The following is a 27,737-nucleotide window of genomic DNA, read 5'->3' as shown; positions in this document are numbered from 1 at the left end:
CGTCTGTAATCCCAGCTACTCAGGAGGCTGAGAGGCATGAGAATCGCTTGAAACCGCTAGGCGGACGTTGCAGTGAGCCGAGATCGCGCCATTGCACGCCAACCCGGACGACAAAAGTGAAATTCCGTCTCAAAAAAACAAAAAAAAAAACCCCACACAATTGATTGAAGCATAGTAAGTCCTCAATAAACAGTATATAAGTAAATTATCAATAATTGGGCAGATGATCCTGGTGATCAGTTATTTTTATTGTTATTTTTTAATCTAGTATAGGTTTATCAGCTTTAGGTTAGCACCTAAAAGCTGCACAATCGGAATCATATCTGCAATCTGGGTTTTGTCAAAATAGTACTATAGAGTAAATGGGAGAAAGAAGAAAGAAAGCTAAATGGGAAACTGTGAATGAATGGAGGATGAAAGAAGAAAAAGGCAAAATAGAGAAGTAATTTTTAAAGCTTGAGAGATGAAAAGGCAAGCAGGAGAAAAGAACCAGAAGCGATAAAGAAGAGGCAGTGTCTGATGCTCCAGCGCGGATCAGAACCCGGCCGGGCCTGGCAGAGGCTCGCAGGGAGCAGCTCGGGGCGGGGCCCAGCAAAGCAACCACGCCCCCTCAGGAACCGAGTTTTTAAAGGCGGAACTTCCTGTTGCGAGTAGCCCCTCTACCTCCGGAAGAGCCGAGCGTGATAACACCGGGCACAGAGCTAGCCGGACGTGCTCTTACCCAAGGTGAGACCGTTATTTTCCTGACGCTCCCCTCGCCACACCCTCCGGGTTCAGCGGGCGCTCTGTGTTTCCAGGGCGGCCCCTTCCCTCTGCAGGGGCGGGGGCGAGCGCTGTGCGCGGTAGGCGCCTAGGGCGGAGGCCACCTTTGGGTGACCCCTGCCTGCCGCGTTATGCGGAGCTGCCCTGGGCGACCAGGAACAGTTCCGATATTGGAGTAGCCGTTCGCTCACGCGACCTCACTTAACCTCTGTGGCGGCTTCTATGGAATAATTGCCCCTTTTCATGTCCCCAACTCCGAAAAGCTCTGAGAAACTTGGTGTATCCCCAGGCCCAGGTAGTCACTCTAAGTGATGGGGCAGCGCCCAGGTCCTGTGCTGCCGCAGTCGCGCTGCTGGGACAGGTGGCCTGGCTCCCACGCTGGAAGGCTGGGACCAGGACTGAAACAGCACAAACAGTTCAGGTGTTTATGGCTTTGGGAAAATGAAAGTGAGTAAACTACGGACCCTGCCCATCAATAAATGTACTGTGATTTATATAGATATAACTATATATAAAAAGATATATAAAATGTACTTATATACTTTATACATAGTATAGAAATATTCTTATGTATAGTATATTTACTTGTATATAGTATATAAATATATAGTGTGTATATATATATATAAGTGTGTGTGTGTGTGTGTGTATGGTTTTCATCCACCATTCGTGGCTTATAACTCCCATAGCCCTTGACAGGAATCTTGGCCCACCTTTCTGTCTTAGAACTGACCATGAAGAAATTCTCTGACCTACCTTGTCTGGTTGTAGATCTTAAGACCCCCATTTCAGTAGGGGTCTTGCCCCATATACAGGAGAAAGGAATGCTGGACAGAGGCCAAGATGAATCTGAAGACAGTCCTTGCTGGGTTTCCACAGTCAGTCTGTTCCATTTGGATCCTACTGATTTTGTGGGATCACATTTCTACGCAGTTGTCAATCATGCCTATCCAACCATGTCCAGACTCAGGACCTCAGTTGCTGTCTGCTCAAGTAACTTACATGTTTCTATCTGCAGGCCATACCTGTGAGCTCAGGATCCATGATTCAGCTGCATAACTGACATCTTTTGATTTTACAGAGGCCTCTCATCTTCCGCTAATTAAACTCCTAATCTCTCAAACTCCTACCTATATCCCAAACTTGACTCTTTTTTTGTTGCTCCCTGTTTCAGTAGACTGTGACTGTTATCCATACAGTTGCCAGAATGGGAAATCTGGACTCTTCCTGTCCCTGGTACTCTGTGGCCAATCTGTTACTGATTCCCTCAAAACAGGTATCTCTTGACTCTCTTAACTTCTCTACCAGCAAAACTTCCCTTCCAGGTTTCAGCCAATCATCAGGTGTCCTCCCACTACTGCATCCTGAATGTAAATCTGCTAACCCTCTATCCACTTTCTAGGCTTCTGTTCAGTAACCACAATGAAGTGATTCCTGAAGCCTCTTCAATCAGTGTCTTATCCCTAAGGCCTGCCTGTAGGGGATGATCCCCACTACCTCCCCAGCTTTATTCCTCCTGTTTCCCTTAATCTGAGCTGTCACACTTAGGCCCTTCAGTTAGTCTTCATGCACCAGGCATCCTGCAGTTGAGTGAGTTCATGCGTGTTCACTTGTTGTTCTCCTCTTGGTTTAATCTTGTCTTAAGGGAAACATGATCTGATGCCTAAGTCCAGGTGAAAGCTCCCTTTTAGATGCTTCTCATTGCACTTCTCCTTCTTAACTTTTATTATTCCAGTTGTTATTTTGCATGTAGTCTTTAGTTTTTTATTAATATTGAGTCCCTCCTAGAAAGTGTGAACAGGACCTGATTTTCCTCTCCATGGTGCAGTGTATAACATATAATAGGTATTCAGTAAACATCTATTGAAGGGTGAAGGACATAGTGACTTCTGGGTGGAGAATCCCTAGAAGAGACAGTAGCTTTTGAAATGGGTCCTGAAGAATTTGTAGAGTTACGTTAGTGCTGTTAGAAGGCGGGAGTGTGAGTGGCTTGAGCTGTTTCTGGCAGGAAAGCACGTACAGCTTGAGAACATCTAGTTCTGTTAAGACTAGTAGAGCAGAATGGGAGTAAGAGTGAAAAAAAAAGTTTGGAAACAATTCGTGAAGAGCTTGAAGGAGTTGCTTATATGACTCACAGAGTGGCTTCCTTTAAAACAAAATTTTAAAAAATGCTTTTATCAGGAAGAAAAAGCAACAGGTAGAAATTCGGCATGTGGGTCTTTTGCCCTTCCTTTCCACTCCTGTCTTCTTTCCTATAATGTGGGCCCCAAGATGAATAGTCTTCAAGATGTAACTCTGTGTCTATTATTTTCTATTGGAAAGGAGACAAAATCAGGGTTGCTTTTTAAATGGTGCCACAGTTTTTAGTCTGACAGCTTAAAAAGCTTTACTGTGCTAGATGCAGACTTCAGAGTGTGATCAAGCCAGTGGTGAGTTATTTTAGTCTTCAGAAGTCAGTGGAAAGCTGGACAGTTTGGAACACAAATATATGTTCGTTTTTTTTTCCCCCTTTCTGAAACTCAGGGAAATAAATTTGCTTTTTTACTGTTTTTTTTTTTTTTTTTTTTTTTTTGTCCTGGAATTTTCTTTTCTCAGAATGTTATAATACAAAGAACAATGGACTTTAAAATCAGAATTGAGTTCAAGTTCTGTGTCAGTTGCCTGTAATTTTGGGCAAATTATTTCTCATCTCTGAGCGTTAAGTTATTCATCTTTACACATAATTTTTTCAAGTACCTTTTGCTGTTTCCCTTCAAGCTTCTTTTTTAGTATTCCCAGTGTTCTTTCTCTTGTTTTCACTTTATTCTCCTCCCAAATATTATGCTAACTTTTAAAGTATTTCTTGCGTTGTTTCTTTTCTATTCTCCAAACGAATGTTTTGGTTTTTTTTTTTTTTTTTTTAAGTGTAATATGGTATGGACACACTGGGAAACAATTTCATAGAATAGTCTTTATTATGAAAATATTTTAATATAGAAATGAGGTAATTTAGGTGAGAAATTTTTTTACTGGGTATAGGCATAAATCTTGGGAAAAACTCTAGGGCAGGGGGTGAATCCTGAAATGACAGTCTGTTTCTAATTAAGATGCTTTTGTGAACTAACTATTCTATAATTAACAGTACTAAGACAGTTGTAACTACTTCGTACAGATATTTGTCAAATATTTTCAGAAGATGGCTGATCCTTGGCAGGAATGCATGGATTATGCAGTAACTCTAGCAAGACGAGCTGGAGAGGTATGAGCTAAGATTTTGTCAGTTATAATGTGATTGGTGGGGACACTGTGTTGTTGCCTTGTTTTGTTTGTTTTGGTTTGGTTTCTCATTTTGAAACGGTCTTGCTTGTCACCCAAGCTGGAATGTAGTGGCGGGATAATGGCTCACTCCAGTCTCAACTTCCCAGGCTTGGGCTCAAGCAATCCTCCCACTTCAGCTTCCTGAGTAGCTGGGACTGCAGCAGGCATGAGCCACCATGTCCAGCTACTTTTCATTTTTTAAATTTTTGCTTGGAGATGAGGATCCAGGCTGGTCTTGAATTCCTGGACCACCTTGGCCTCCCAAAGTGCTGGGATTACATGTGTGAACCACCACACCCAGCCTGCCTTGTTAAATAAAATACACACTTTGATCAATCTACATTTATTTTCATTTTACTAAATACTTTAAATAGAGCGTATACCCTGATTTTATATGATCGGAGTTTCTGTGATGACAGTTGTGAATCTAAAATAAGATATAAGATTATATAATTTTTGTTTTTAGAAAGACGTAACTATTAAAGGCTTATTTTATAGATGTAAGATATTTTTAAGAATGTCTTTAAAGAATATTATTTAAGACAGATTGAATGACTTAAACCATTTATGTATTTTATCTGTTTGTTTAAAATTATGCCTTTTCTATTTGCTTACCAAAACCTCTTTTTAGGTAGTTTGTGAAGCTCTAAAAAATGAAATGAATGTTATGCTGAAAAGTTCTCCAGTTGATTTGGTAACTGCTACAGACCAAAAAGTTGAAAAAATGCTTATCTCTTCCATAAAGGAAAAGTATCCATCTCACAGGTATTTTGATTTACTCTGTATAGGAAATGTTTATTATCTCACCATTGGGGTTCTGCATATGAGAGTAGCTTGACTACATGGTTCTTGCCAAGGTCTTCCACGAAGTTACAGTCGAAGTGTTGGTCAGGGCTGCAGTCAACTGAAGGTTGTACTGGAGCTCAAGGATCCATTCAGTCATGTGATTGTTGGCAGATGTCAGTTCCTGGGGGAGTTGTCTGCTGGTAGCTTCTCTCAGTTCCTTACCATGTAGCCTCTTTACAGAGTAACTCACAACGTGGAAGCTGACATCTAGTCCGGTGCAGGTGGCACAGGGAGGGAGAAACAGTCTGAACCAGATGCAAATTAGAGGGGCATTTTGTGAACTAGTCTCCAAAGTTTTGTATACTGTCACTTACACTTTATTGGTTAGAAACAAGTATCTGTGCGTAGCTCACACTCAAGGAAGGGATATTAGGCTCTGCCTCTTGAAGGGAGGAGAGTATTAGAGAGTGTCTGGACCTTTTTTAAGACAGAGTCTCACTCTGTCACGCAGGCTGGAATGCAGTGGCGCGATCTCAGCTCCCTGCAACCTCCACCTCCCAGGCTAAAGCTATTCTCCTGCCTCAACCTTCCAAGTTGCTGGGATTACAGGTGCCTGCCACCATGCCTGGCTAATTTTTGTATTTTTAGTAGAGACGGGGTTTCACCACATTGGCCAGGCTGGTCTTGAACTTCTGCCTCAGGTGATCTGCCCACCCCAGCCTCCCAAAGTGCTGAGATTACAGGTGTGACCCCCCACGCCTGGCCTGCTGTGTTTTATAGTACTCTGTGTAGCTAAGGAAATGTTATGATATGGAAATTGTTGAAATCAATGTAAAGATTAAGAGTTTGTCCCACTTGCTTTTAGTTTCATTGGTGAGGAATCTGTGGCAGCCGGGGAAAAAAGTATCTTAACTGACAACCCCACATGGATCATTGACCCTATTGATGGAACAACTAACTTCGTACATAGGTATGTTTTAAAATTTCTAATATAATTACTCTTTACGTATTAACTGGATTGACCTGTAGATACTCTGTTTAGGAACATGTACACTTTAGAAAATTGTATACTTTGTTTATGCTTCTTTAATAAAGTGTAGATAAAATGTAATAGTGGAGCAAAATGTATTATGCAGACTTATCAGATATGGAGGAGGTAAAGAAATAGTAATGTGATCTTATCCTGTGGTGTCAAGTGCCCTGTTCGCCATTCTTTTTCCCACTGTTGGCGCTATCTAAAAAGGGAAGCAAACAGCATTGCAGCTTTGAGAGTGGGAAGGGCACTTTGCCCTGAATGCCATTTTCTGTTCTTTGAGTGGCACATACCATAGATTTATATGGATCTACTAATATGGATCTATTGTAGTAACTATGTAAAAATATGTTTTGTTTCTGTTTTTGTTTTTTGAGATGGAGTTTTGCTCTTGTTGGCCAGGCTGGCATGCAATGGCACAGTCTCGGCTCACTGCAACCTCCACCTCCCAGGTTCAAGCAGTTCTTCTGCCTTAGCCTCCCAAGTAGGTGGGATTACAGGCACCTGCCACCACGCCCGACTAATTTTTCTATTTTTAGTAGAGGCGGGGTTTCACCAGGTTGCCCAGGCTGATCTTGAACTCCTGACCTCAGGTGATCGCCTGCCTCAGCCTCCCAAAGTGCTGGGATTACAGGCGTGAGCCACTGCACCTGGCCAAAAATATGTTTTCAAAAAATAAAAATAAATTTAAAAAATTTAAACTATGTTAAAAAAAATGTATTTTAGTAAAACTAATGCAGTCACTCTTGGAGAGTGTTGTCGATATAGAATGAGTTCAGTCCAGGAGTGAAAAACAGGGTTAAAAAGTGCAGGGGAGGCCCCTCCCCTCAGCCCTTAGGGGGATGGGGATGGGGCCGGGGCCGGCAAAAAAAAAAAAAAAAATTGCTGGGGTGTTAGGATCGATAGACTTGCATTCTGGTGCTTTTTTGCTGGCTTTTTCACCTTAGGCAAGTTAGTTAACCTTTCTAGGCCACAGTATCAAAAAAACATTTATAAAAAGGCCATATTAATAGTACTTGCCTCATAGAATTGTAACTCAACTCTATGAGTAGTACATTCGTATAAGAACTTAGTATAGTGCCTGGCACAGAGTAAGTATATGATATTACTAGAAGAAAGCCTGATGAAATTGCCCATGACAGTTAAAATTAGTAGCTGCTTCTGGTGGGATTACATATAGATGTCATATTTGAAGTTCCCATGTAGTTATACACATCTGTACTGTATATCCAATCCTTGAAGTCTACAAAGCTAAGGTTTAGAATCTATATGTGATAGAATGTTGTATCTTTTAAATGTGGAGAGATGCTAATATATTTTCACAGAAGAGAAGACTGTACAACACACTGTGTATAGTATCTTATTTTTGTTAAAAACTTTATTACATATTTAAAAGATTTTACTTTCAATAGCTTTAGTTTCAAGAGTTGAACCTTGATCTTGTCTATTTCCTTGATCTTAATTCTCTTGTGAGTCAGCAGTTACAACCTGTGTTCAGACTGTCATGCAGCTCTGGAAAAATTTTGGCTCAAAGTCTACTTTTCAGAGGCCAAGCCTAAAGTTTGCTGTTGGAGTAGAGAAAAGTGACAGTCATTTATTTTGTCCAGTGAGGTATTTGTGTTTATCATGATCTAGGATATAGGAAAAAAAAATCACAGGCCAGGCGCGGTGGCTCATGTCTGTAATCCCAGCACTTTGGGAAGCTGAGGCGGGCAGATCACCTGAGGTCAGGAGTTCGAGACCAGCCTGACCAATATGGAGAAACCCCATCTCTACTAAAAATACAAAATTAGCTGGGTACGGTGGCACGTGCTTGCAATCCCAGCTACTTGGGAGGCTGAGGCAGGAGAATTACTTGAACCTGGGAGGTGGAGGTTGCAGTGAGCTGAGATCATGCCATTACACTCCAGCCTGGGCAACAAGAGCTAAACTTCGTCTCCAAAAAGAAGATAAAAGAAAGAAAGAAAAAGAAAAAATCACTAAAATATATGCTTTTTGACCAAATCGATTTAAAAGTTTTTACAGTTTTCTTTTTTAACCAAATTGATTTAAAAGTTTTTACAATTTTGACTTTTTTTTTTTTTTAAAGAGGGACAGCGTCTCTGTCACCCAGGCTGGCGTGCAGTGGCATGATTACGGCTCACTGCAGCCTTGACCTTCTCAGCTCAAGGGATCCTTCTGCCTCAGCCTAACGGGGAAGCTTGGACTATAGGCGTGCACCACCACACTCAGATAATTTTGTAATTTTTTTTTTGTAGAAACAGGATCCTGCCATGTTGCCCAGCCAGGTTAGTCTCAAACTCCTGGGCTCAAATGATCCTCCTGCCTTGGCCTCCTAAATTAGTGCTGGGAGGAGTGAGCCACTGTGTGCGGCCATGAGAAAATATTTTTACATAGCTACTATATTCATAGAATTTGACCTTCAAAAGATAGAAGACGCAGTGCAAAATGCCCTTCGCACTTCTATTTCGGGTTTCCCAGGATCCATCTCTGGAGATGACCATTGTTACGAGTTTCTTGTGAATCCTTTCAGAGATGTTTCATGCCTGTAGAAGCATCCTGTGTGAACGTGTGTGTGTGTGGGTATGTGTGTATAATACCTCCACTTTGTCCTATTTACAAAGGGTTGTATACCATACAAACTGTTCTGCATCTTAGATTTTGTGGGGAGTGGAGATGAGACTTTTTATAGGAAAAATTTTAAGAACACTTATATTATGAAAAGATTAATTTTATTAGCAAAAGTTCTATGTTGGTTAATTTGTGTTTTGTCCTTTTTTTTAAAAAAAGATTTCCTTTTGTAGCTGTTTCAATTGGCTTTGCTGTAAATAAAAAGGTATGTTTTTTTTAAACATATATTTGATTATATGTCTTGCTCTCATTTTCTGAGAAAAAGTAAATGTGTTTTCATAATAAATTCAGGTTTGTCTGTATATTTGATTTATATAACTGCATTATTTTGAATATAAGCTACAGGACTGTTAAAATTTTCATGGTACATTTCCATTGAATAAAATTTAATGTATTCTGAGAAGCAGGAGTTGTAAGGAGAAAATGTACACAAGTAACTGAAATACAACTCAGTATTTAGTAACCATTATATATGTGATAGAGTCAGATGGGATAGCAGTTGATACGTGATCTGAAATGCTTCATGGAAGCTTCATGGAAGAGGTGAGATTTGAGCTGGGAATGCTTTAGTAGGTGTTAGTGAAGAAATACGTTTAGAAACCAGCAAGTAGCAGGGCCCAAAGCATAGCTGGAAAATACAGACTCTCCTTAGGAACCTACACATAGTTCAGGTTATGTCTTATGTCCAAATACTTATGTCTAAAGTCTGGCAGAATAAAACACATAGCTATAGCATTTCCTTGCTGTTTGGCTACTTGGTCAAACAGTGAAGAGTGGTTACTAACATTTTACCTACCTATCTTCAAGGAACTTTTCATAATGTAAAATCAACATGTATAAAATCTGTTATAACATTTCTGAACGTAAAACACAAATTAGACAAATGACAGCTTAGCCCCAGGGTTGTATTAATTAGTGAGAATGTCCAGAAGAAGCTAAGTGAGCATTCAGTATATAATCAGCTCTGGGCTATGTGCTGTTCCTGCCATTGAACTCACAGCTCAGCACAAAGTTAGATGTGTGAACAGGTAAGATGATATGTGGTGGAACCATGAAAAAAAATACTGTGGGAACATATGATGTCACCAGTTCTTCTGAGAGTGGGTTGGTAAAATCTTCATAACAGCAGGGGTCTTAGAAATTGGTCATGTGAGTTGTCCCTTAGAAAACTAGGGGTTTTCCAGATTGGCGGCAAGGGGGTGGGGGTGGGTGGGAAGAGAAAAGCGTTTTAATCAGAAAGAACAGCTTAGAGAAATTGAAGACCATGATATGTGTGGGGAATGGTGAGATGTTCATGATGAGGGAAGTGCTCCAAGTGGCCAGGACAGAGGTTAGTTTGGCCTTACTGTGAGGCACTGTGGCCAGTCCATGCAAGAAAATTGTTTTTGTTTCTAGGTAGTTGGGAACCAGTAGAGGTTTTGAAGTGGAAAGTGACAGATAATTCTGGCAATGTAGAGATTATACTGGGGCGTGGGTGATTCCGAACTAAGTAGAGGCAGTGAGAATAGCCAAGGAAATGCAAAATTGGGAAGTATTTTTAAGATTAAATATGAAAGAGATTTATGGGTAAGAAATGGGAGGTGATCAGGCAATTAGTGTTTTTGTCTTTGAAATTCTGCAAGACTAGGTTTGGAACCATAGGTTCTTCCCCCGATTATGAGATTCATGGGAGCCAAAATGAATTTGTGGACTGGAAAGAACCAACCTGTGTGAATATGGAGAGCTAATAGGGAAATTGAAGCAATGGGAGAAGGAAGAAAAAGCCTGAGGTGCCTAACTTTTCAGGGTGAGGCAGAAAAGAATGTTCTAAAGTCATAACTCTGAGATAAATTAGTAGGTGAGGTAGAACTAAGAGAATAATGCTGGGAACATGGAGGTAGTAAATTAAGTATTGAATAAGTGTTGAGCCAGCAGGCTCCAATTCTTCAGACAAGGCATTTGAGGCAACAAACAACGTTTGTTTATATTCTCTTTGTGGGACTTTCAGAAGAATGAGTGATCAGGGCAGAAGCCACATTGTAATATATTAAGAGGAGAATAAGAGATGCAAAGTTACTCATTGGCAGTGAAGGGAAAAGGGTAGAATAACATTTCAAAGGTTTTGTAAGAAGGAGAGAAATTTAAAGAGAAGGTATAAGAAGAAAAATCCAAGAGATGAGGGAATCAGCTGATGGAACAGTTTTTGAGAGAATGTATGTGAGGGTAGGAGTCCTAACACCGGAGAAGTGTTCACTTAGAAAATAGGAAAGCCCTGTCTTCTGAGGCAGGAGGAAGAGAGGTAAGGTGGGTGTTCTTAGATCTGGACCTGGATGGGAGGAGAGTCAAGGATATCAGTTCTGGTGACCTCTTTCTCTTAATTAGTCTGGAAATTAACATTTTGAGTATCCCACAGTTTAGCCATTTCAGTCCATTGTTGTTAGTCAGTATACCAGCTTGTCTTGTTATTTTCTTAGAAAAAAGTATATGAAAAATACTTAGGTTTGGTAAAGGAAACTTGATTTCCTCTGCAGATAGAATTTGGAGTTGTGTACAGCTGTGTGGAAGACAAGATGTACACTGCCAGAAAAGGAAAAGGTGCCTTTTGTAATGGTCAAAAACTACAAGTTTCACAACAAGAAGGTAGGGTTAATTCCAATTTTTGGTGCTATTCATATTGTATACTCAATATTTTATTGTTTTTTAATGTTCACCTGTGGAATTCTCCAAGTGTTAACTGATTCATAAATTGTGTTTATTATCTCTTTATTCTTTTTGACTTCAGTTTTGAATGTGGAGTGGAAGTAGGGAAAGAAATGTAATTGAGCAAACACTTCAGGCTCAACATTGTATTTTGTGATAGAGATAGGAAGATGATTAAGACTGGCTTCCGATTGTGAACCCTAAATATCTGAGACAGGTCTCAATCAGTTTAGAAGTTTATTTTGCCAAGGTTAAGGATGCATTCGTGACACAGCCTCAGGAGGTCCTGACGACATGTGCCCAAGGTGGTTGGGGTACAGTTTGCTTTTATAGTCATGAAACATCAATATGTGTAAGATGTACATAAAGACAGGACAACTAGAAGTGGGGAAGGGGGTGGTATTCAGGTTATAGGTAGATAAATGACAAATGATTACATTCTTTTAAGTCTGTAATCAGCCTTTAAATACACAGTTGAGTCTGGCTCAGTGAATCTGCATTTTTACATAAACAATAGGGCAGACGAAGCAATCAGATATGAATTTGTCTCAGGTGAGCAGACGGATGACTTTCTGTCCCACACCTGTGAAGATAAGCTATCAGTCTACATTGCCAGGGCAAAATTCAGCCAGAACTGTTTTAGGGTAAAGATCTTGAGGTCCACAAGGAATTTCCTTTTGGGGAAATTGTAAGGGAGGTATGTAGCTCTTTTGTCTTTGTAGGTGTCTTATTTAGGAATTAAATGGGAGACAGGATTGCCTGACACAGTTCCCGGCTTGACTTTTCCCCTGGCTCAGTGATTTTTGGGTCCTCAGATTTATTTTCCTTTCACACTGTCCTTGTGGAGTTCATGGTTTATGTTTTATCTACTGCATCTAAAATTCTTTATAGAATTCCTCTGATCTGATGCCCCTAGGACCAATTACTACAAAGTAAATGGGGGGGGGAGGGGAAGCCCATTAAAGCTGGGAATCACTGAAAATGAGACATATATTTTATATGAGCCAAATGGCAATTTAAGTTCTTCCTTCTCTATTACATCTGTCGGCCTCAAAAAAGGAAGCACAGGCAAAATTAATGTAGAGAGTTTATTTGGGCCAAAGTTGAAGACTGCAGCCCAGGACACACTTCTAGATTACCTTGGAGTGTGCTCCAGAGAACTTAGCAGAGGCTCAGGTTTTTAAAGAAAAAGGGACACACTGGGAGAGGGGATGATTAGAAAAGTTGTACTTCAGGAATTCTCATTGGTTTACAGAAATAACATTGCTTAGTGATTGGCTATACACTGTTGAATTGTAAGATGTATGGCATTTTATGGCTGCTTGGCATCAGTGAGTCTAGAGCCCACATAGCAAGCGGCTTCAAGTGGTAATTATTTAACTCCAGGGGAGTGAGACTCTGTGTTGGCATATTTTAAATGCCTCTTTGGGCTTTATAATTTAAAGGTACTGGCATTCTGCAGATTAAAACTTTTCTTTTTCTTTCTCCCAGCTTATTGAAGTTTTGAGTTACTGTTCTTCCATAAACCACATCAAACATTTCCCACAGTTTGCACTTTGAGATTCTTTTCAGTGCAGCAAGAACTTAGAAGTACTTGCAAAACAATTTGAGTTTAGAATCTTTCTAGGCTTTTATACTTTTTCCCCTCAATCAAACACTTAATTTAAGAGCAGATTTTTAGGCTATTTCCTTTTTATTAAAATCTAAGACCCCATGAAATGGAGGATGCATTCTTATTTTTCTAGATGTCAACATGTGAGAAAATACAAATCTTAGACCTGAAGGAATATGGTAGCTTTCATAGAAACAACTCTTTTCCTTTGCATAGTCGTTCTTCACTTTACAAAGTACTAAATTATGTAACCTTTTTTTTTTTTTCCCCCGAGACAGAGTTGCTCTGTCACCCAGGCTGGAGTGCAGTGGCGTGATCTCGGATCACTGCAACCTCCGCCTCCTGGGTTTAAGCTATTCTCCTGCCTCAGCCGCTGGAGTAGCTGGGAGTACAGGTACGCACCACCATGCCCAACTAATTTTTTGTATTTTTAGTAGAGACGGGGTTTCACCATGTTGGACAGGCTGGTCTCGAACTCCTGACCTCGTGATCTGCCCACCTCCGCCTCCCAAAGTGCTGGGATTACAGGTGTGAACCACCGTACCCAGCCCTAAATTATATGACTATTAAAAGTAGTAAAACAGTTACAGAAATGCTCAAACACAGCTGGTGAACATACATCTCAACTGCTGAGAGGAGGTGAGATGTGGGGTGTTGGGTGTGTCCTGAGCTTCAAATGGAAAACCTTGGATAACCTGTCAGTCTTGTAAATGGATGTCAGAGAATTTTACTTTTGTTGTAAAAGTAAAATTTTTACTTTTACTGTAATTTGTTTTCTTTCAAATCTATACATAAATCCCTTATTGAATTTAATCTCTCCTTTTTCCTTTTTAAATATTTAAGGCATTTGCTGTTTCCCACTAAAGGTATTATGTATGCAGGCAAACTGGTTACATTATATACTTTTTCAGGAAGGGCCTAAGCAGCTGGACTCTGATGCTTATAAAAAGGATCGCTTGGGGATAATTAATTTATCAGTATTTTATTATTTAAACGCTTATAAAGAAACATGATAAAACAAGGAAGAGGGATACAAATGCCCTCTTCTGAATTACAAGTGTCAGATATTTTCTAGAATTCTAAATATTGAAACCTAACTCTTTCTTTCTAGATATTACCAAATCACTCTTGGTGACTGAGTTGGGCTCTTCCAGAACACCAGAGACTGTAAGAATTGTTCTTTCTAATATGGAAAAGCTTTTTTGCATTCCTGTTCATGGGTAAGCTCTTTACCATTATTCTCTCTCTCTCTCTCTCTCTGTATTAATGTGTATGTGCATACACACACCTTTTTTTTTCCTGTACCATTTTAGAATGAATTACATACATCATGGTTTCTGAAGAATAGGGAGATTCTGTTCCATAACCATGAAAACATTGATTTCATAAATATACTTTTTAATCTAATTTGTCATCCATATTCAGTTTTGTCAGTTAATCTGCTAATGTTCTTTATAGATTTGTCTTCCAACAGAGTAGGATTCAGTCTAGAGTCAGCATTATTACTTTTAGTTGTCGTGTCTCCTTAGCCTTATTTGATCTGGAACATTTCCACAGCCTATGAAATTACTTCCTTTAAGTTTTCAAATTATTTGCATAGAAGTCTGTAAGATAGACTCTTATAATTAATTTCTGGCTTCTCTATATCAGTGGTTATTTCCCCTTTGTCACCTATTTTGTCTATTTGTGCTTTTTTCCTTGTTCTTTTTTCTCAAAGAATCAGGATTTTAACTTTAGATGGTTTTTTCTTTTCTGCACAATTATTTTCATCCTCGTGCTTTCTTTTGGTTTACTTTGTTTCCTTTTTTTTTCCTTTTTGATTAGAAAATTTATTTTAATTCCTTTATGTTTATTGATGTAGGTATTTAGGCTATGAATTTTCATCAGATCACTGTTTTCATTATATCCCATAAATACTGATACTTAACTGTTTTCATTATAATTATTTTTCATGAATTCTGTAATTTGCTTGTATTTCCTCTTTTACTGAAGAGTTATATTAAATTTTCACAACTAGGGTCTGTCTTAGTCCATTTTCTGTTGCTCACAATACCTGAAACTGGGTAATGTATACGTATAAAGAAAAGGAATTTATTTCTTACAGTTATAGAGGCTCAGAGGTCCAAGGTCAAGGGCCTGCATCTGATGAGGGCCTTCTTGCTGGTGGGGATTCTTTGTAGAGTCCTGAGGCAGCACAGAATGTGACATGGTGGGGCTGAGCATACTAGCTCAGGTTTCTGTTCTTCTTATGAAGCCACCCGTCCTAGTCCTATGATAACTCATTAATCTATTAACCCATGAGTGGATTAATCCATTCATGAAGGCATAGCCCTCTTAGGGACCCCACCTCTCAGTACTGCTAGATTGGGGGTTAAGTTTCAACATAAGTTTTGGAGGGAACAAACATTCAAACCACAGCATTCCACCCCTGACACTCCCCAGATTTGTCTTTTTCCATACAAATACACTCATTCCATCCCAGTGTCCCAAAGTCTTCACTTGTTCTATCACAAACGTAAAAGTTTAAAGTCCAGAGTCTCATTTGTGAGCCTGTGAAATCAAAACAAGCTATCTGCTTCAAAGATACAATAATGACACAAGCATAAGACAAACATTCCCATTCCGAAAGGGAAAATTAGGCAAAAAGAAAGAACAGGCTCTATGCAAGTCCAGAACCCAGCAGGGCAGACATGAAATCTTAAAGCCGAAGAATAATCACTTTTGACTGCATGTACCACCTCGTGGAGACACTGGGGGTCGAGGGCTGGGTGAAGGCCTCTGGCAGCCCTACCCCTGTGGCTTTGCAGGGTATAGCCCGTATGGCTACTGGCATGGGTTGGAGTCCAGTGCCTGAAACTTTCCAAGGTGTACCTTGCATGCTGCTGGTGACTCCATAGTTCTGAAGCCCAGGTGGTGGTCCTGCTTTCATGGCTCCACTAGTCAGGCATTACCCTGTTGGGGGCTCTCTGTGGTGGCCTTACTTCCTGGGCTCTACTAGGCTTTACCTTGGTGGAGAGTCTCTGCTACCAGTAACCCCACAGTTCCACTGTGGCTCTGCCCTTCAGACAAGTCTCTTTCTGGGCTCCCAGGCTTCTGAGGACAATCTTTGAGGCCAAGTGGAGGCTGGAAAGCCTCCACAGCTCTTCCTTTATGCAAGCTTGCAGAATTGGTATCTTGCTGCCAACATTTACAACTTATACCTTGTAGAGATGTAGTATAAGCCACACCTAGGGTCACTTGACCTTGGCTGGGGTGCAAGGAGCACAGTCTAGGGTGGCCCTGGGCAACCAGCATTGGAGAGTATCCCAGGCCCATGCCGTGAAACCATTCTGCGCTCCTCTGGGCCTGTAAAGGGAGGCAGCCTTGAAGATCTCTTAAATGCCTTCAGGTCCTTTCTTTCATTGTCTTTAGAAATAACACCTGGCTCCCGTGTAGCTGTGCTAATCTGTTTAGCAAATGGTTCCCGGCTAACTCTTGGTTTCCTCCTTTGAACACACCTTTTCACTCTTTACTTGGCCAGGCTAAGAGTTTTCCAAATTTTTTTGCTCTGCTTCCTTTCTTTTTGGTTGTTTGTTTGTTTGCTTTGCTTTTTGGAGATGGGATCTCACTCTGTTGCCCAGGCTGGATTGCAGTGGTGCAGTTATAGCTCACTGCAGACTCACCTCCTGGGCTCAAGCAGTCCTCCCACTTCAGCCTCCCAAGTAGCTGGGACCACAGATTTGCATCACCACATCCAGTTAATTTTTGTATTTTTGGTATTTTATGTAGAAATGGGGTTTTGCCATGCTGCCCAGCCTGATCTCCAACTCCTGGGCTCAAGCAATGTGCCCAAGTTGGCTTCCCAAAATGCTGGGATGATAGGTGTAAGCCACTGCATCTGGCCACTCCGCTTCCCCTTTAGTTATAAATTTGTCTTTAAATTACTCCTGTGCTTGCAAATCTCAGCAAAGTGGCCAAAAGCAACCATGCAGCTACTTCTATAATTTGTTTAGAAATTTCTTCTGCCAGATACCCTAATTCATTACTCTCAAGTTTAGGCTTTCAAGAAACTCTCAGTCGGCTGGCCGCGGTAGCTCACACCTGTAATCCCAGCACTTTGGGAGGTCGAGGGGGGTGGATCACGAGATCAGGAGATCGAGACCATCCTGGCTAACATGGTGAAACCCTGTCTCTACTAAAAATACAAAAAATTAGCCAGGCGTGGTGGCGGGCACCTGTAGTCCCAGCGACTCGGGAGGTGGAGGCAGGAGGATGGCGTGAACCTGGGAGGCAAAGCTTGCAGTGAGCCGAGATCATGCTGCTGCACTCCAGCCTGGGCGACAGAGCGAGACTCCGTCTCAAAAAAAAAAGAAACCCTCAGTCATGGACACAGTTCAGACAAGTTCTTTGCCAGTTTATAACCAGGATGGCCTTTCCTCCAGGATCCGATACCTTGTTCCTCAGTTTTATCTGAGACCGCATCAGAATACTGTTCCTATTTCTATCAGCATTCTGGTCAGACCCACTTAACCCAATCTCTAAGGCATTCCAAACTTTCCCTGGCCTTGTCTTCTAAGCCCTCACCAAAATTTTCCTTAATGCTTCATTCACGGAAATGCAGGCATTTTCTAGCCTGCTCCTCTGAATTCTTCTATCTTCTACCTATTACTCATTTCAAAGTCGTTTCTGCATTTTCAAGTATTTGTTATCAGCATCACCCCACCCTTAACCTGTAAGCCATGAACCTAGAAGGCAAAGCCCTTATAACCTAATACCTCTTAAAAGGCACCCCCACCAATACCACCACATTGGGGATTAAATTTCAACATGTGTTTTGGAGGGAACAAACATTCAACCATAGCAGACACCTTTTTGGTTTTTTAAAAATTTCATCTTTAATCTCTGGTTTTATTACATTATAACAATTCTGCTTTCTGAAACCTGATGTTTTCTTTGTGCCCTATTCTGTGATCAATTTTTATAAGTTTCATATGCACTGAAAAATAGTAAAATTCCTTATTTCCAGGGTATAACATTCAATATATAGCCAAAAGATTTACTTAATTAAATTTTTTTTTGATCTATTTGCCCTGTCTTATACTGAGAGTCTCTGATGTATCAGTCTTTTATTATTAGTGTGTTTCTCTGTATTTCTCCTTGCAACTCTTTTATTTTATGTAGGTGGAAGCTATGTTATTTGATGTCTTTTCATAATAGTTACATACTTAGTTTATTGTATACTTTTTATGTATTCTTTGTCTTGTTTCATGCATTTGTGCTTGAATTTTACATTGACATCAGAATTGCAATTCCTGCCTTTTTTTTTTTTTTTTTTGGAGACAGAGTCTCGCTCTGTCACCCAGGCTGGAGTGTAGTGGTACAGTCTCGGTTCACTGCAACCTCCGCATCCCAAGTTCAAGCAATTCTCCTACCTCAGCCTCCTGAGTAGCTGGAATTACAGGTATGCATCACTATGCCCGGCTTTTGTATTTTTAGTAAAGACGGGGTTTCGCCATGTTGGCCAGGCTGGTCTGGAACTCCTGACCTCAAGTGATCCACCCACCTCTGCCTCCCAAAGTGCTGGGATTACAGGCGTTAGCCACTGTGCCTGGCCCCTGCTTTCTTACTTTTCCTGTTTGCCCGATAAATCTTTGTCCACCCTTTTATTTTTAGTCCTTTGAACCACTGCATTTGAAGTTGTATACAGCATTGCGTGAAATTTCACTTTATAAGTCAATTTGAAATCTTTTTAACAGATAGGTTAGGCCTATTAATTTATTGATATGACTGCTTTCGTCTCAATTCTGTTGTATTGTTGTGTGTTATAATTACTGTCTGTATGATGTTATAGTTACTGTGTTCATTTGATGTGCCTTCTCTGCCTCTTTTAAAATTTCTTTTTGTGTTTATAAAGATTACGTTTTATTCCAGCAGGTTTCTTTTGTAATAAAACTTTTATAGTACCTTTAATATTCTTTTCTTACTTGACTATTTACTATCTAGAATGTTTTGGCTTCACCTACTGCCTATGTAACAGTCTCCCAGTCCCCTTTTCTCTCTCTTTATCCAGTTTTAAAGTTGCATTCTGTCTACTTTGCCAGAAGATATTATATTTACATATTCTTCAACCCATGACCCCACTCTTTGATCCTAGTTCTTCATTTGACATTATAAAATGTTCGCAGTCCTTTTGTGAAGTGTTCCAGCCACCTTTTTAATTGGATGAAGTTCATCCTTTAGTAGATTCCTTGGGGGATATGTGCACAGTTTTCCCTGAGTTTGGGTATTTTCCAAAATGCTTTTCTGTGGCCTTGAGACTTGAAGGACAGCTTGGCTGGATATAGTATCCTTAATGAAAGTATAAATTTCTTGAAAATGTTCTTTCACTGTTGCCTTGCTTTGTATAGTGTTTTTGAGAAATCTGATGCACATCTAATTTTTCTTGGCTTTTACATTATTTTATCTTTTAATTGGAGGCTGTTTTTTTTTTTCCGCCTTAATTGTTGGCTAACAGTTTTTAAAGGATGTATCTTAGAATTGCTCATTCTGGGTCAGTTATCTGTTTCAGTATATAGGCTCATGTCTTTTTAATTTCTGGGAAGTTTCCTTAAGATATAGTTTAAGTACTAGTGCACTTCTGTTATTTTTTTCTTTAAAGACACCAGTAGGAATGCTCCATCTCCTTTGTGTCTTCATTTCAGCCATTTTCTCTGTTTCTTTTTACTTCTTTTATTGCTTTTCCTAATTTCTCTTTATTAAGTTTTCTTTTCATCTATTCTTTTATTGACACCTTGTAATTTATTCTTCATTCCTGACATTATTTTGTCTTTTATTCCCCCCCTCCCATTTCTTTCCTGAGTTCAGCCATCTTGTTTTATGTATGTATTTTGGTCCATTTCTGCTCTTAGTTTCTATATTGCTGATGTAACTTTTTTTTCAGTATTCACAAGTTTTTGTTTGAAAGTATTTAATTCGGACTGGATTGATACTCATTTTATTCCCCTTCATTGTTGGTTTTGGGGGAGAGACTTTACAACAAACAAAAAAACAAAACCATTTTATTAACAGCGTCTGATGTTTTGCAGTAGTTTTGTGTGAATGTGGTCTACTTTTTTCTACTTTCACTTCATTTTGTGATCAGGGTTCCTGCTTTCCGAATTTCTTATTTTGCCAGTTATGCCCTTCTGTGCGTTTTCTTTTATGAATATCTACTGGTTGTAGATAGAGTTGGCTTGTCTTTTGTTTATCATTCATTTCTGCAGGATCCTTAAGTTTTCATTCTTAGTTCCTACTTTTCCTTCACTTGTTTCCAAGGAGTACCATCTCTGCTATCTTATCTGATTCTCCTTCAGAATCACAGCTTCTCTGAGGCTGCCTGGTCAGATTCTGCATGTTTTCTAGCCCGTTACCTGTAGCCAGGACTATGAATTACCAAGTGCTGATCTGTGCTCGGTGTTTCTGTTTTTGTGTTTATTGTCTCACTGACTCTTTTCTGAGGGTGGTTTTGTCTTTGTTCCCTGTGGGTCCTCTGCTCCTCCCTGTTCTTCCTCACAAAGTCTTTTCTGCCTTCTCTCCCCTACTCTGTGTATGTTCGGGCCTCCGGTGCTCTGTTAGAATTTATATGTTTGTTTTTCTTCTACTTAGATGTAGTTTGAGAGTTTGTGTTTCCTGATTTCTAGCTGATGGAATGGGTCCTATGGGTTTTATTTTTCCTCCTGGTTGATTTCGTTTTATTATATTCCAGGAGGATGTATAGGGAGTTCCAAATTGGCATGCCATTATTATTCTCCAAACCTCAGAGTCCCTCTGTAATGACAGTTTCATAAATGAAGAAATTAAAAGGAAATATTTATCCTTACTTTTATCCTTAAATCTTCAAGAAAAGCTAGAGGTTTGAGGTCCATCACTTTAGTGTAGTTAATACTATATCTTATTTTTTATTTTTATTTTTTTTCTGAGACAGAGTCTCACTCTGTCACCAGGCTGGAGTGCAGTGGCGCAAGCTTGGCTCACTGCAACCACTGCCTCGGGGGTTCAAGTGATTCTTCTGCCTCAGTCTCCGGAGTAGCTGGGACTATAGGTGCCCACCACCACGCCCAGCTAATTTTTTTGTATTTTTAGTAGAGATGGGGTTTCATCATGTTAGTCAGGATGGTCTCGATCTCTTGACCTTGTAATTCACTTGCCTTGGCCTCCAAAAGTGCTGGGATTACAGGCTTGAGCCACCGCAGCCGGCCATTAAATATTATTTCTTTGACCATAGTTGTTTATATGAAAAATCATAAAAATCCTTTATTGAACAAAATATGGTGATTGTGAATAACAACAGGTAATATTTTCACCACCTAATATTTCTATCTTTTTCTTTGTGAAAATATCACTGAGTTATAAGAGTCTTAGAACTGATCAAAGATCATCTAATAATCCAGCCTTATTTTGTAGATGAGTTGACTGAGGTTCAAGTAGGTGATGTGGCTGCTTGAGATGGCACAGCTGGATGGAAGTGTGACTAGAATCCTGGCTCCCACATCATTTCTCTTTCTTCAATATTGCACTTCTCTTGGGAGTCAGACCCTTCAAAATACAGTTTGACTATGTACAAACTAATTATGTACTATGCATATGTGGTCTATATAGTAATGAGTAAAGTAAAAGAGAGTCTCTGTCAAATAGCTACAGAACCTCCCAGAATGATGCCCTTGAGGGAAGGGCAATAAACTTGCTGCTACACTGTGCTGTCTTGAAGCAAGGACTGTAACCACGGGCTATAAAAAGGTTATGTTACTCATAAAAAAACTGCAAGAGGTTTACAACTTTAACCTTTAATTTTGCTGTTGGCTGAAATAAAAACTAATTTTTACTTCAGATTTTTTTCAAAAGTATAACCAGGAAAATATTACTAAGAAGTACTAACTTACTGATTGCTTTTATAATCTTTTGCATTCAGCTGATTCTTCAGTTTTACAATGGGATTTCAGAATTACTTATACAAAACAATTAAACTAAAGAGAGTTATAATCTGAATGAATGCTTTAAACAAGCAGAAACAGTCTAATAAGTTCCTAAGAACCAATATTTATGAGGCAAAGTACATTATTCTGAATCCATTTCCTTTGTTTAATTTTCAGGAATTCATGCAGATGAAATCCACTATGTATGGTATATGATATTTTCTGACATTATGGTTTAGAGAATAATTTTGTCATAAAATTAGCTATTTTTATTATGGACATTTTATATGCTAGGCACTCTGCTAGGTGCTTTACAGATACTAGCTGTAGTCATTACTACATTTGTCTAAAATAAATTGGAATCTTTATTTGATAACATGACATGGGAGCAAACTCAAATCTTTGTGACATCAAATGTAATCCTTTTTACAATATAGCATGTTACCTATATAGGTGGACCACAGCTGTATAGGAGGACCACATAAGATAAGATTCGGAACACATAGTGCAGAATCTACACCGTAGTCTTAATTACCTGGTAGTTAAGTAATCTATTTGGTAATCCTTTCGTAATATTTTCCATAAAAGAATATTCTCTTGCTGATTGCAAGACCGCTTGCTTGAAATCCCATGATGCTCATTAGAAGTGACGGAAGCACCTCAAGTAGGTATCACTGTTGTTCGGCTAGCCTAGGATTCTATATCTGAATAGAATACCAGGGAATTAATTATGAAAGACCTTGGTATTTGCATTCTATGATATGAGATATCAAATATCACATATCTCGTGAGAAGTGGGGAAATGCACTTTTCTTTATAACTAAAAAACTGCCACTAAAGTTAATTTGATTTTATTTATCTGGGAAACAAACATCTGTGGAAATTTGGTGCACTTACTAGTACTTTCTCAGATTTGATGTGCTTCAAAAACATATGATGGAAAACATGTCAAATCAATGACATCATGTTATTCTAATCCTTTTTAAAATTTCTTTGGCGTAAAGGATGTACTTAGGTGCAATTTTTTTGTTTTTATTTTTGAGATATAAAACAAATGCCACATTAGTCATCAGTTTCCCATGTTTTTAAATAAGTAAACGGTGAAAGATCTCATTGAACAGAACTCACTCCCTTATTACCATCGCTTTAAACAGTTACAGAAGGAATTTGTGTAAAAACCACTTGAAAGTAACTAGCAGACATGATGACGTTTGTCTTCTAAATACACATTTCAGTGTGTATGTCTTTAATAAAAGGGACATTGTGTAACATAGCCACAGTACAATGATAAAAGAGAATTAACATGGATACATAATCTAATATAAAGACTTTATTCAAATTTTGAAAATTTTAATCCAACGTTCAGTCTAGAGTCATAGATTGCATTTAGTTGTCATTTCTCATCAATTTCCTTTAATTTAGAACTTGCCTAGTCTTTGTCTTTTATGACCTTGACATTTTTCAGAAGTATAGGCCAGTTATTTTGCAGTCTGTCTCTTGAATTTGAATTTGTCTGGTTTCCTTATGATTATGTTTGGATCATGGATTTTTGGCAGGAATGCCACAAAAGTAATGTTCTGTCCTTCTCAGTGCATTTTATCAGGCACATTTCTTTTTGTCCCATTTTGAGTGATATAACTTGGATCACTTGGTAATGGTAGACCATTGTAAAGATGCTATTTTTCTATTGTACTTATTATGTATCTTGTGGAGAGACACTTTGACACTCTATAAATATCAGACTTTCACCCATTAATTTTAACATTGATTATTCTTTACTAAATAAGTTATTTCTACAATTGCTATCAAGTGTAGTCATATTCAACTTAACTTGGATTCAAGGAAGAGGTGCTATGAGAGGGCAAACCTACAGTAATTTTCCACGGCAGGCTTAGGTCTGTGCAGAGCCTGGCATGCTGTTGTTGCTTTAGGCACATGTATGACGCACACCCAGTTGAGAATGACCCATACCATGATATTTTACACCTTCTAGAGACTGTTTGCATTGTGGGTATGTGTATATGTGTGTAAAATAATATAAGCTTTAGTAACTGGATTTAGACAAATATTAATATACTTGCATTTCATTGTTGTAGAATTAACCATTATCTTTATTTTTATGAAAAATTATTGTTTTAATGTTTATCTTATTAAAGTATTGCTTTGTGAGGGTTTTGTGATTTATATACCATGATAATTAGATTTATACATATTTTTATTTTACAATTAGATATCACCTCTTAAAATCTTTATCCTCTAGACTGTTCCAAGTTTCTTCAGTTGACACTTAAAGTGAAGTTAAGGAGGAATATCTTACTTGAATGGATTATTTTTTCCAATTTTATTTCTAAATTCTATTTGTTAGGATCCGGAGTGTTGGAACAGCAGCTGTTAATATGTGCCTTGTGGCAACTGGTGGAGCAGATGCATATTATGAAATGGGAATTCACTGTTGGGATGTTGCAGGAGCTGGCATTATTGTGACTGAAGCTGGTGGCGTACTAATGGATGTTACAGGTAGAATTATGGAGAGTGAAGCAGATCTCCACACATCTGTTGGACTTTTCTCCATATGTAAAATTTAAAAAGCTTTTTGATATACATTATACTGCATCTTTTGAAGCAGAAACAAGCTATGTAATTATGTATAAAATCAAAATAAGCTTTAGGAGATAGAGGTAAGGATAAGAGGTAATGGTAATGTGAGACTTACAATGATAAATGGCTAATCCTTTTCTAGTGTGAGTTTCAGGTACTCCTGAAAGGCTGTAGAAAAAGCCTAGACCAAGTTTGTCCAACCTGCAGCCCATGGGCCACATGTGGCTCAAGATGGCTTTGAATGCGGCCCAACACAACTTTGTAAACTTTCTTAAAACATAATGAGTTTTCTTGCAATTTAAAATTTATTTTTAGCTCATCAGGCATCATTAGTGCTAGTGTATGTTATGTGTGACTCAAGACAATTCTTATTCTTCCAGTGTGGCCCAGGGAAACCAAAATATTGGACACCCTTGGCCCAGACAGTCACTGAGTCTGAGGCTTATACCTAGAGCTCTTTGAATGGTGACAGTGGTGATAGTTGATGATGGACTTCCTCCATCATCACTGTGTTGAGACTAGAGAAATTAAATAATTGCTTTCAACTGATCGTGAAAATTTTAAACTAAAGTGTGAATCTGGGTTGAAAGAAAGAATTGACCAGTGATCTGGGAGAAAGGCAACAAAGAAATAAGGAATTGGGAAGGACAGTGGTATGAAAATCATTGGATTCACACTTTCTGTCCATAGATTCTTTTTTCTGAGATGGAGTCTCGCTGTGTCACGCAGGCTGGAGTGCAGTGGTGCAATCTCAGCTCACTGCAAGCTCTGCCTTCCGGGTTCACGCCATTCTCCTGCCTCAGCCTCCCTAGTAGCTGGGACTACAGGTGCCTGCCACCACACCCAGCTAATTTTATTTTTTGTATTTTTAGTGGAGACGGGGTTGCACCATGTTAGCCAGGATGGTCTCGATCTCCTGACCTTGTGATCTACCCACCTCGGCCTCCCAAAGTACTGGGATTACAGGCATGAGCCACTGCGCCCAGCCCTGTCCATAGATTCTTAAACAATAAAGAGGTAATAAGAATGTACAAAAATAGAAATAGAGAAAATAAGACATTTTCTAACTGGTATGACTTCATTATTTACTCAAACATTATGCTTGGAAACTTAGTTATATATTGTCTAAGCTTATACGTTGTAGAAATGTAACAGAGTAGATTTTTGTTTAAGAAAACTGAAAGTGGCCGGGCGCGGTGGCTCAAGCCTGTAATCCCAGCACTTTGGGAGGCCGAGGCGGGTGGATCACGAGGTCAGGAGATCAAGACCATCCTGGCTAACATGGTGAAACCCCGTCTCTACTAAAAATACAAAAAACTAGCCGGGCGTGGTGGCAGACGCCTGTAGTCCCAGCTACTCGGAGGCTGAGGCGGGAGAATGGCGTGAACCCGGGAGGCGGAGCTTGCAGTGAGCCGAGATCGCGCCACTGCACTCCAGCCTGGGCGACACAGCAAGACTCCATCTCAAAAAAAAAAAAAAAGAAAAAAGAAAAACTGAAAGTATTAAAATGTTATGTGACCATAGTACATATTGCTATACTCGTTTTATGTGAATTATTTTTGTACCAGATAAAACTATTTTTCATACTTGTTTGCTCTTAGGTGGACCATTTGATTTGATGTCACGAAGAGTAATTGCTGCAAATAATAGAATATTAGCAGAAAGGATAGCCAAAGAAATTCAGGTTATACCTTTGCAACGAGACGATGAAGATTAATTACGGCAGCCTCATAGTCAATCCCAGTTGCTTTTCCCCAGATTTGGTGACTCATCGATGGATATGTGTTTTGGATGTATGATATTCTTGGTTTAGATTCTTCGTCCAGGTTAAAAATTTGGAACTTGTTCCTTATTTTACTATGACTAGGTTTGCAAGAATTGACATAATGTTTGTTTCACTGATTTAAAACATTTTGCATGTAAGGATGTATTTTAGAAGACATACCCAGGAAGTACAGTTGATAAATATAACATCAACTGAAATAATCAATTAGCAATTTTGTGTTTCTAAATATCTGTGGTCCCCTGAAATTTTGACTTACTATATAGGTGCAGAGACACCCACTTAGAAAGTTAACTGTTTGGAAAAACATTTCTCTTTAGTTTCAGAAACCATATATAATTAAATTTGTAAGGACATACTAAGTACCCTAAGCCAACGTTTTTTTCTTTGCAGAGAACCTTTTGTGTTTTATTCTTCAGTGTTCATGTAGCACCTGGCCCATTACATGTCTGGGCAACTAAAAACAAACATTGTGAGAATGAATATTTTTAAGGTAGTAATTCCTAGTTATAATAGATACATAAAGTAATGAAATCAGCATTCTGTATTTTTGCTTCAGGTTTGAAATAAAAATTACCTAGTTAAAATTTTTATGTTTCACATTACCATGCCATCAGATAACATTGCTTATTGTGGGCATTTCTGCAGTGAATACCTTTTCCAAAACAGTTAAATTGTCAGTTTGGATTTGCTTTAAAGTCCTGTGTAAGAGAGAAGAAACTATTTCTATAATACAAAGCACTCTCATCAGATATCTGACATAATTAGATACAATATAACATTTTACTAAGTTCAGTAGGTGTTTATACTGATTTGATTGTGCTGGCAAATATACTGTATTGTTAATATTGAACTATTTATTTTTCTCTTAGTCTTGTTAGTTAATTAACTTCATTGCCACTGGATTCTCTTCAGCCTTTAAAAATATTTCTTAGTTGTCATTGCTCTGCAGAACTCAAATAGAAAATTGTACTGGTTCATAGACATTTTTAAAGGGTTAATTTATTGTTCAGCCTTATCCCTTGGCATGTGAACAGACTACTAGACTTATTGTAGGTTCATATGAGCTTTGTGTTGTAAAATGAAAAGTGCTTCTATAAAGTTTTCAAGGTAGGGAGTGATTTCATTGTTGTTTATATCTAATATATTAAAGATGTGTGATACTAAGGTTTAAGTGCTATAATTACTATATTTGTACTGTTGATCACATGTACTTAAAACATCTGATACTGTATTCTCAGCCGGACGTGGTGGCTCACGCCTATAATCCCAGCACTTTGGGAGGTCGAGGCAGGTGGATCACAAGGTCAGGAGATCGAGACCATCCTGGCTAACATGGTGAAACCCTGTCTCTACTAAAAATACAAAAAATTAGCTGAACATGGAGGCGGGTGCTTGTAGTCCCAGCTACTTGGGAAGCTGAGGCAGGAGAATGCCATGAACCCGGGAGGTAGAGCTTGCAGTGAGCTGAGATCGTGCCACTGTACTGCAGCTTCGGCAACAGAGTGAGACTCCGTCTCAAAAAAAAAAAAAAAAAAAAAAAATCTGATACTGTGTTCTAAGGTTGCAGGTTGTTTTTGCAATTAAATTTATTTTAATTAAGAAGATGATCATGAATAAAACTTT

At 39.0% G+C, this 27,737-nt stretch overlaps 1 protein-coding gene across 2 annotated transcripts; it reads left to right on the top strand.

The window, feature by feature from the left end:
- Positions 1-623: 623 nt before the first annotated feature.
- On the top strand, positions 624-27,277 carry IMPA1 (inositol monophosphatase 1). Of its 2 annotated transcripts, none has more exons than XM_010378472.2 (9): positions 624-726; positions 3,914-4,000; positions 4,691-4,824; positions 5,711-5,815; positions 8,669-8,714; positions 11,020-11,128; positions 13,912-14,020; positions 24,096-24,247; positions 25,930-27,277. In XM_010378472.2, the coding sequence occupies exons 2-9, from the start codon at positions 3,938-3,940 to the stop codon at positions 26,043-26,045; spliced, it is 834 nt and encodes a 277-aa protein (XP_010376774.1). In that variant the 5' UTR covers positions 624-726; positions 3,914-3,937; the 3' UTR covers positions 26,046-27,277. The 2 variants fall into 2 exon arrangements, with proteins under 2 accessions (XP_010376774.1, XP_010376775.1); XM_010378473.2 differs by having other exon boundaries at positions 691-726; positions 3,935-4,000.
- The last annotated feature ends 460 nt before the right edge of the window (positions 27,278-27,737 follow it).

Source organism: Rhinopithecus roxellana, chromosome 9, assembly GCF_007565055.1.
Source record: "Rhinopithecus roxellana isolate Shanxi Qingling chromosome 9, ASM756505v1, whole genome shotgun sequence".
In the NCBI taxonomy this organism is placed as follows: Eukaryota; Metazoa; Chordata; class Mammalia; order Primates; family Cercopithecidae; genus Rhinopithecus; species Rhinopithecus roxellana.
This window is presented reverse-complemented; position numbering and strand designations above follow the sequence as displayed.